The 9,797-nt window shown below is 34.7% G+C and overlaps 6 protein-coding genes across 6 annotated transcripts; 3 read left to right on the top strand and 3 right to left on the bottom strand.

Moving 5' to 3' along the window:
* Positions 1 to 73: 73 nt before the first annotated feature.
* ECO1 (Eco1p) lies at positions 74 to 673 on the bottom strand (the record flags this gene model as incomplete). The annotated part of the gene is made up of 1 exon (XM_019181899.1): positions 74 to 673. One exon carries the CDS (start codon positions 671 to 673, stop codon positions 74 to 76), a length of 600 nt encoding a protein of 199 aa, XP_019037779.1.
* A 504-nt stretch (positions 674 to 1,177) lies between these two features.
* PAD1 (phenylacrylic acid decarboxylase PAD1) lies at positions 1,178 to 1,978 on the bottom strand (the record flags this gene model as incomplete). Its single annotated transcript, XM_019181934.1, has 1 exon — positions 1,178 to 1,978. One exon carries the CDS (start codon positions 1,976 to 1,978, stop codon positions 1,178 to 1,180), a length of 801 nt encoding a protein of 266 aa, XP_019037778.1.
* Positions 1,979 to 2,181: 203 nt separating this feature from the next.
* On the top strand, positions 2,182 to 4,182 carry FDC1 (putative phenylacrylic acid decarboxylase FDC1). Its single transcript, XM_019186392.1, has one exon. The coding sequence runs from the start codon at positions 2,611 to 2,613 to the stop codon at positions 4,165 to 4,167; it is 1,557 nt and encodes a 518-aa protein (XP_019037777.1). The 5' UTR covers positions 2,182 to 2,610; the 3' UTR covers positions 4,168 to 4,182.
* Positions 4,183 to 4,209: 27 nt separating this feature from the next.
* On the bottom strand, positions 4,210 to 5,139 carry BNA6 (nicotinate-nucleotide diphosphorylase (carboxylating)). The gene has a single exon (XM_019182577.1). It carries the CDS (start codon positions 5,117 to 5,119, stop codon positions 4,226 to 4,228), a length of 894 nt encoding a protein of 297 aa, XP_019037776.1. The 5' UTR covers positions 5,120 to 5,139; the 3' UTR covers positions 4,210 to 4,225.
* A 78-nt stretch (positions 5,140 to 5,217) lies between these two features.
* DOC1 (anaphase promoting complex subunit DOC1) lies at positions 5,218 to 6,044 on the top strand (the record flags this gene model as incomplete). The annotated part of the gene is made up of 1 exon (XM_019182739.1): positions 5,218 to 6,044. The coding sequence occupies exon 1, from the start codon at positions 5,520 to 5,522 to the stop codon at positions 6,042 to 6,044; it is 525 nt and encodes a 174-aa protein (XP_019037775.1). The 5' UTR covers positions 5,218 to 5,519.
* Positions 6,045 to 6,238: 194 nt separating this feature from the next.
* On the top strand, positions 6,239 to 9,178 carry CSE1 (importin-alpha export receptor; the record flags this gene model as incomplete). Its single annotated transcript, XM_019184151.1, has 1 exon — positions 6,239 to 9,178. Exon 1 carries the CDS (start codon positions 6,299 to 6,301, stop codon positions 9,176 to 9,178), a length of 2,880 nt encoding a protein of 959 aa, XP_019037774.1. The 5' UTR covers positions 6,239 to 6,298.
* Positions 9,179 to 9,797: the final 619 nt, after the last annotated feature.

Below are 9,797 nucleotides of genomic sequence, written 5' to 3'. Positions count from 1 at the left end.
AAAAAAAAAAAAAAAAGCAGTTACGAGGGCAAGTCACGCTACAGAATCCCCGAATTTTACCATCTTTGTACATTCAAGTATATACAGGAATCAATATTTTACCTGATTTATGTTTGACTCCATTGAATTGTTTAGCTAATTTGCCACCCGAAGAACTTGGCTGAGACCAGCCATATTTAGATTTAGGAACAATCAGTCCATATATCAAATGTTTTTGTGACGTTTGAAGAAGATGTAATGCTATTCCTGATCTTCTAAAGTTTTTGCTCACGTAAATTCGACTAATACCAGCTAATAATTCCACGTCAATCTTACTGACAACTTTACCATCATCCACTGAAAACCATTTCCCAGATTTGATACGTTCAATAGATACAATCCCGATAGCTCTTTTGTCTTTAACATACACGAAAACTTTCCCTAAATCTTCATTCTTCATCCAAAATTCATTATCATCTGGTGCATTCAAATCGCGATTAACAATCTCTAATAACTCCAAAGCTGCTTTGGTCTCAGGAAGATTCTTTGGATTAACACAGCAAATATACTGATTTGAGCCAAAGGAAACGAGTTTCTCTCCCCAATTCTCACTCCAATCTCTACCGTTCAAACATTTTTGGTGATATTTATGATGAATCTTTATATCCGATTGAACATTTTTCAAATATGACATACCACAATCATTACACTGTTTTCTCTCCTCAATTCCAAAGGACAATAGAGCTTGCTTTGTGGGCTGCTGTATCACATAAGTTTTCTCTTGTGGTGATGAAGCTGGTGACGAAATTTGAGTGATGGATTGTGATGAGTTTGGTGTACTGGATTCAAAATCTTTGGAAGCTGAAGAATTTTTGTCCGCATTACCAAGGCTAGACGTTATATCTTGTAAGATACCATTATTGTTTGTCCTCCTACTTGGTTTTGAAATCTTACACTTCTTTTCAACTTTCATTAGTTGAGTTTGTTTGAAGGATACTCAAGAAGTCAAGTGTTTACAAAAAACGCGTTAAAGTGTTTTTTTTTATCAGGTCGCGAATTAATTGAAAGAAAATCGCGTACTAGAGTTCAAGTTCTTGAGAGTAAAAACAAATTGTTTTTGTGGTTGCTCTACATCGCACTAAATTCAACAAGTCTATCTTTCGATTTAAAAAAGGGCATCTAAAAAAGGGCATTCTTTTCACTCATCTTCAACAACGTTTGGATTTTGAATACCATTCCATCTTGGAAATTCTTTAGTATCAAAGCCAAAACAATCCAAAATCCTTCCAGAAGTTTGTTGGATGATATGGTCTATAGTTTTAGGTCTAGTATAAAATGCAGGGACTGGTGGGAATATGATAACATTTTTATTACTTAGTGATAACATGTTTTCTAAATGGATACTTGATAACGGAGTTTCTCGAACGCATAACAACAGTTTCCTCTTTTCCTTTATCGTAACATCAGCAGCCCTAACGATCAAATCCTCTGTGTAACCTGTTTTAATAGCCGATAGTGTTTTCATAGAGCAAGGGACCACAATCATACCATCATGTTGGAAAGAACCACTTGAAATTGGAGCTGAAACATCTTTCACAGAATAATGGAAGGAAGAAAGATCAACAATATCTTTTAGTGTATAGTCAGTTTCAAACTTCATGGTGCCTATCCCCCATTTAGAAATAATGACATGTGTTTCAACATTCAACTTTTTCAACATTTCTAGTACCTTAACACCTATGGCAACACCAGTAGCACCAGTAATTGCAACAACGATTCTTTTTGGTTTGGTTTCAGCCAGCTGTCTAGCACTATGTTCTTTCCATTTCTTAAACTCTTGAAACTCTTTGTATTCATCCTGTTCAAATTCCTGTTGCTTAGCTTTAGCCCTTTCAAGATCATTTATTGAGTAATGTCTTCTTGGAATAATCAAGGAGTGTTTGGGTATTGCCTGATTGATACAAGGTCTCCCATAGGATCTTTTTATGGGATGAAGCATATCTCTGGTGCTATATTGCAGTATCCCATTTCTTTGGAAAGTGTGAGATGAGGAAGGTCAAATCGTAATACTGAAATTGTATTGTTGAATAAATTCCAACCGGCTCGGTGAACAGCTTTTTTCTTTTTTTTTAGTGAAGGATCAGTCAAACTAATCTACGAAGTACAGATACAAGTATTAAAGAGAGGTATGGGGCAATAAGTATAATAAATAACCGTATGTTGGTACTGAATGGGCCTGTGTCTAATATGACTGATGAGAGTGCGAGGCCAAAAAAAGACCAGTCGATTAGGTTTGTAACTGTGCTTTGACAGGACGTTAATAACGGTACAGTTGATTTAAGGCCTGGCGCGTTTATCCTCTAAAATCGAGCAAAATTAACACTGTACGTTTGCCCCAAAGCCTACGATTCACGCACTGTTGACTATGAAGTATGAATTGTGTTACTGAATTGAAAGAAAAAAGAGAACAGAACAGGATGGAGTTGTCTTGTAATATTGATTTCAGGGTTAAATGAAACTTAATCGGCGAGATACTTTACTCTATTACCGAAGCACATACGTGGAAAACAAAAAGAGCTAAATGTTTCTTCATTCTTAACACACAAGTTATCAACTCAGCAGTGAATCACAATGTCCAAAGTCATCACCAGAACATTCCACAATACTGCAAGAGCCTCGAATGGCACATTGAAGCCAGCCCTTCGTTTCAGAGACTTTATTCAACAACTGAAGAATGAAGGGGATTTGGTTGAGATTGAACAAGAGATCGATCCCATTTTAGAAGTCGGAGCCATAACGAGAAAAGTATATGAAGAAAAACTACCAGCACCTTTGTTCAACAACTTGAAAGGTCACCAGGAAAACTTGTTCAGAATTTTAGGTGCACCAGGGGGGCTAAGATCAGGTAAAGAGGATTCACATGCAAGAATTTCTCATCATTTAGGTTTACCATCAAATACTCATGTTAAGAACATTATTGACTATTTATTGGAAGCTAAGACTAAGAAACCTATTCCACCTCATGAAGTTTCCAATAAAGATGCACCAGTTAAAGAAAATTTACTGCAGGGAGATGATATTGATTTGACAAAGTTACCAAATCCATTGTTACACCCAAATGATGGTGGTAAATATTTACAAACTTATGGTATGTGGGTCTTACAAACACCTGATAAGAAATGGACAAACTGGTCTATTGCAAGAGGTATGGTTGTTGATGAAAGACATATTAGTGGATTAGTTATCAATCCTCAACATATTAAAGTCGTTGCTGATGAATGGGCTAAAATTGGTAAAGGTGATAAAATTCCTTTTGCTTTAGCATTTGGTGTTCCACCTGCAGCAATTTTAGTATCATCAATGCCAATCCCAGAAGGTGTTAATGAATCAGATTATATTGGTGCTTTATTGGGAGAATCGTTACCTGTTGTTAAAGCTGAAACAAACGAACTAATGGTTCCTGCAACTTCAGAAATAGTGATGGAAGGTACTTTGGACTTGAATCATCTAACACCGGAAGGTCCATTTGGAGAAATGCATGGTTATGTTTTCAAAGGTCAAGGTCATCCATGCCCTACTTACACTGTTGATTCAATATCTTACAGAAACAACTCGATTTTACCAGTTTCAAATCCAGGGTTGGCGCCAGATGAAACTCATACCTTTATTGGTACTCTAGTCTCTGCAGAAGCCAAACAAATAGCTATAGAGCATGATTTACCAATTATTGACGTGTTTTCCCCTTATGAATCACAAGCATTATGGCTAGTCTTTAAGGTGGATTTGAAAAAACTACAAGCCTTAGGCACAACACCTGAAAGTTTTGCCAAAAAGATTGGTGATATTTATTACAATCATAAAGTCGCTAGCATCATTCATGAAATTATTTTGGTTGGTGATGATATTGACATTTTTGACTTTAGAAAGGTTATTTGGGCTTATACGACCAGACACACACCTCATGATGATCAATACTATTTTCCTGATGTTCGTCCTTTCGCATTGGCACCTTTTGTCTCCCAATCTCCAAGAATTAAGTCTATGAAAGGTGGTAAAGTTGTTACAAATTGCATTTTCCCACAACAATATGAAAAGGACATCGAATTCACTACTTGCGAATATGACACCTATGATACCGAAATTAAGGAAAAAGTCGAGCAAAATTGGAAAGCTTATGGTTACAAGTAATAGCAACTTCTTAAATTTTATTTTACTTCCATATGTATATGTAACTGTATAGGTAAATTTACTTTTGATCAATTTTTAGACTAAAATCAACATAAGACACTCCTTGATGAATAGATGATGTACTATAGACATCTATCTCATTTGTTAGGTATCCTTCCAAGTTGTCTAATCTCAATCCACCACTACATTCCAATAAAAATGATTTCTTACCAGTCCATCTAGCTTTCAAGTTATTTGCAGCAATTTTTAGATCAGGACCCTCAAAATTATCCAACATAATTACATCAGCACCTGCTTCAATAGCTTCATCAGCCTCTTGTTCAGTTTGGCATTCAACCTCAATTTTGACGGCAAAACCACAAACTTTTCTTGCGTTTTTTACGGCAGATGTAATTGATCCAGTTGACCAGATATGATTATCCTTTAGCATAACCATCGAACTCAAATCATATCTATGTTGGTCACAACCACCAACCAACATTGAATATTTCTCCAACCTTCTCAAGCCTGGTGTAGTTTTTCTAGTACCGGCAATGATTCCTTTATAACCTGATTTTCTGGCAAGTGATATAGTTTTGAAAGATTGTGTAGCTATACCCGACGCTCTTGCTAATAAGTTCAAAGCTGTTCTTTCAGCCAATAATATATTCCTAGCAGGACCTCTGATTTTGGCAACAGCCAATTTACCGTTTGGGGATAAGTATTGCCCTTCTTCCACTAACCATTCCACTTCCACCTTACATTGCTTGAAGACTTCCTCACTAAATGGAATGCCTGAAATAACACCTTCTTGTTTACACCATAAAGTTGCAGTTTCTGGGGTTTCACCGACGACATATCCACCATAATCAAACGATGGGACATCTTCACTCAACCACTTAGTGACATCTTGTTTCCATTCACCATTGAGAGGTAGTAGGTGACTAAATGTGGGGTTAGGATTAGCTGACATTGTATATCTTTGATATCTTTAATGCCTTTGTGTGTCGTTGTAGTAAATCCATCATGTGTAACTTCTCCAGGAAATAAAATCAACAGTTTTTTGGCCATTTTTCCAGAATGAATTCGCGAAGATCCGCGAATTTGATTTTAAATATTTGGGCGCGTAGGTTAGTTACCACAAAACAACAAAACAAACTTTCTTCATTTGAAGCTTTGTTGATCGATAATGTCAGACTCGTGGCAAGATATACCAGATGAAAGTAACAGTATGAATTCAGAGGAAGAGGAGTTAGAAGATGGTATGGATGCTGATTCAAGCAGAGACATCAATCTCGAATACGTTCAAGGTAAGTTACATTTGACACAATTCAAAAGTTCACATCGTTAATAGCTTTGAAGGAACTAGGGATATGGAAGAGCTGAAGCTTGTTGATATTGGGGCTCTTGGAGCATGGTCTGTGTCCTCCTGCAAGGTAGGCTCAGGGATAAAAGAGTTAAGGGAAGATAATCCAGAATCCTTTTGGCAATCAGATGGAGCACAACCACATTATCTTGACATTCATTTCTCCAAAAAAGTTTCCATCTCTAGAATATCAATCTTCACAGACTTTGCTCGTGATGAATCATATACACCGTCCAAAATCACATTCTTAGCAGGCAATGGGTTCCATGACTTAATTGAAGTCACTACGGTGGAACTAAACCAACCAAGCGGATGGACACATATTCCATTTGATGAGGAGCAAGAAATTGGTGGGAAATGCTTAAAGACTTTTTTAGTTCGGTTACTAATTTTGGCTAATCATCAACATGGTAAAGATACACATCTCAGAGCAGTGAAAATTTATTCGCCAATGACAACATATTCCTTGAATTCTGGTATACTGGGGTCCTTTACGAGCAGAAAACTTCAGTCTGAAGCTGTGATACGATGAGATTAAATAACGAAAATTACCAAAAGACTGTTGAGTTTATCCATTTGTTTATGTTTTCCCGTTTTGAGCTGGTTGCTGTGCTAACCAGATCAGAGCTTATGTAATTCTTTTTTCAAATGTTTTCGTTTCGATTTCAATCGAAAAAAAAATTAGTAGATTTTTTTGCCCAAAGCTCTAAAAGTATTCCAAAAGATAAAACAGCTTGCGAGTTTCCATCAATTGATTCACACAAGGCGCTAGTAAATATAGAAAGAATGTCAGACTTGGAATCAATTGCGTTCTTGCTGGAACAGTCCTTAAACCCAGCTACATCAAAGCAAGCTGAACAAAGTTTGAGATCACAAGAATCGAATCAAGGCTTTTCACTTTCATTACTTCATGTCGTCGCTTCTGCTAACTTACCAATATCAAGCAGATTAGCAGCTGCTTTGTTTTTCAAGAATTTCATCAAAAGAAAATGGGTTGACGAAAATGGTAACTATCTAATCCAAGACACTGACTTAATTAAATCAGAAATCATTCCATTAATGATTTCATTACCAAATAACTTACAGATTCAAATCGGTGAAGCAATCTCAGTTATTGCAGACTCTGACTTTCCTGAAAGATGGCCTTCATTGATTGATGATTTAGTCAACAAACTATCTGAAGACGATATGGTGACAAATATTGGTGTTTTAACAGTGGCTCATTCTATTTTCAAAAGATGGAGACCCTTATTCAGATCTGATGCTCTATTTTTGGAGATTAAACTGGTTTTAGAGAAATTCTCCGTTCCTTTTTTGAATTTGTTGAAAAAAGTTGATGGTTTGATTGATTCCAATAGCTCCAATAAAGCACAATTGGCTATTCTTTTTGATGTGTTACTGTTATTAGTTAAAATTTATTTTGACTTGAATTGTCAAGATTTACCAGAATTCTTTGAAGATCATATGAATGAAGGTATGTCTATCATTCATAAATATTTAATCTATTCAAATGATCTTTTAAAGCCGGAAGATGATGATTCTGATGACATCGAAGTTGTTTCCAAGGTGAAAACAGCTATCTCCGAATTAATTCAACTATACACCACAAGATATGAAGAGGAGTTTGATGCATTGATTCCACAATTTGTTCAAAGCACATGGAACCTTTTAACCACCACTGGGTTACAGTCAAGGTATGATATTTTGGTTAGCAAGTTGTTATCATTTTTAACATCGGTTGCCAAATTACCAAAGCATTCAGAAATTTTCAACAACGAAACTGCATTAAAAGAAATCACTGAAAGAATTATCATTCCAAATTTGACTGTCAGAGAAAGTGATGAAGAATTATTTGAAGACGATCCAATTGAATATATTAGAAGAGATCTAGAAGGGTCAGATTCTGATACCAGAAGAAGGGCCTCGATCGATTTTTTGAGAGAATTGAAATCCAAAAATGAAAGTCTTGTTACACAAGTTGTGTTGGGTTATATTAACCATTACTTGTCCAAATATCAAGCTGAACCAACAAATTGGAAATTTAAAGACTTGACGTTGTACTTGTTTACTGCATTGGCTGCGAAAGGTTCCGTTACCAGCTCTGGTATTTCTTCGACTAACCTTTTATTGGATGTTGTGCAATTTTTCACCAACAATATTGTTTCAGATTTATTGAATGATAATATCCATCCAATTTTGAAAGTTGATGCTATCAAATATATTTACATTTTTAGAAATCAACTTACAAAAGCACAATTGTTAGAATCTTTCCCAATTTTAACAAAGCATTTACATTCAACTGAGTTTGTTGAGTACACTTACGCTGCCATCACTATTGAAAGAATTTTATCAATCAGAGATGAAAACCAAGGTTTAATGTTCAACAAGTCTGATTTGCAACCATTCGTTCAAGATTTGTTATCTAATTTGTTTAGGTTAATCTTGCAAAATAATCAAACACCTGAAAAGTTAGCTGAAAACGAGTTCTTGATGAAAACTGTCATGAGAGTTTTAGTTATTGCTGAAGATGCAATTGAAAGTTATAGTGTTAGTATATTGGAGCAGCTACTATCTATTGTTTCAATAATTTCCAAAAATCCATCTAACCCAAAGTTTTCCCATTTTACCTTTGAATCAATTAGTGTCTTAATCAAGTACAATAATAAATCAAATTTAAGCAAATTTGTTGAAATCATAATTCCTACATTGTTGAATATTTTGGGGTCAGACGTTCAAGAGTTTGTTCCGTATACTTTCCAAATTTTTGCCTTCTTATTGGAAATTCAACCTGAAGGTTCACCATTACCGGATACTTATAAGCAATTAGTTCAACCGTTATTGTCACCAAGTGTGTGGGAATTCAAAGGTAATATTCCAGCTGTCACCAGATTGTTACAAGCCATCATTTCCAAAGATCCAAGTGTATTTGGTGAACTATCTCCGTTGCTAGGTGTTTTCCAAAAATTGATTTCTTCAAAGGTGAATGAGAATTATGGATTTGATTTACTAGAGACTATTATTACCAAATTCCCTGGCAATTCAATCGACCAGTATACTAAGCAAATTGCTATCTTATTGCTGCAAAGATTACAAAGCTCAAGAACCGAAAAATTTGTTAAGAAATTGGTTATTTTTATAAGTAAATTGACAATTATCAAATCAAGCGCAGAATATGCTATCAATTTTATTGAACAGGTTCAAAGTGGTATTTTTGGTACAATTTACGAGCAGTTTTTATTACCATCAGTTGTTAATATTGGTAATTTATTAGACAAAAAAATTGTTGTTATTGGGTTAACAAATTTGACCACATCTTCAGTTTTCATCAACGGTGACTACACTAAATTGTTGATTCCAACATTTGAATGCTTAACAAAGATAATTACAAGTGAATCGATCTTTAATATCAAGGGAGATCATGAAGAAGTGCTTGATTTAGAACTGGAAGAGATCTCGTCCTTTGGATCTAATTTTTCAAGATTATCTACAATCAGCGTTAAACCATTTGATCCTGTACCAAGCATAAGCAACTTGGATGGGGGTAAAAGTTATTTTGTTGAAAGTATAACAAAATTGAATGCAGAATCAAATAATGGGTTTCTCAATCCAGTCAAGTCCCAATTATCCGCAGATGCTGTGAAAGGTTTGAGTTCTTTGGGATTATAAGGTCTAATGAGTACAGTTGTGTATTGATCTTGAAATGTTATTCTTTTATACCCTCGAAAATTAATTCATCGCGTAGTTCAACCTAAAATAACCATGTACCATTGTATTACATTAATATTGATATTCTAGCTGTGAAAACGTACAGCAAGAACGTCGACATGCGGTGAAAATATTAGCTGACGATGTCGAAGTTTAGCCATGATGTTACTTGCTATTGAGCTGAATATTATATGGCTTAATCCTATATTTATTATACGATCGGTGAACGTTTATTCAAAGAATATTACTCTGCAATGTAAGTTGATCAGTTACGTCGTCGTCGATACTTATGATAATTAGCTGTTAAGCACACCATTTGTTGATACATGAATTAATTAGCGCATTATTTTTTTCATTAAATTATCAATATGATCTTTTAAATATAATAATATTTATATTATATAATATATATATCTAGATTATAAATTAATTGATCATTTAATATAATATCATTAATAATATTATTTATAACAATATATTAATTAAATATATGAAATATATTATAATTTATGACAATTAACGAATATAATTATTCTTACAGGCGCTGGCCGCTAGTTTTTTTATATTCCAGCACTAGCTA

This window comes from Wickerhamomyces anomalus (genome assembly GCF_001661255.1).
Source record: "Wickerhamomyces anomalus NRRL Y-366-8 unplaced genomic scaffold WICANscaffold_4, whole genome shotgun sequence".
In the NCBI taxonomy this organism is placed as follows: Eukaryota; Fungi; Ascomycota; class Saccharomycetes; order Phaffomycetales; family Wickerhamomycetaceae; genus Hansenula; species Hansenula anomala.
The sequence above is the reverse complement of the archived record's forward strand: the minus strand, read 5'-3'. Positions and strand labels throughout refer to the sequence as shown.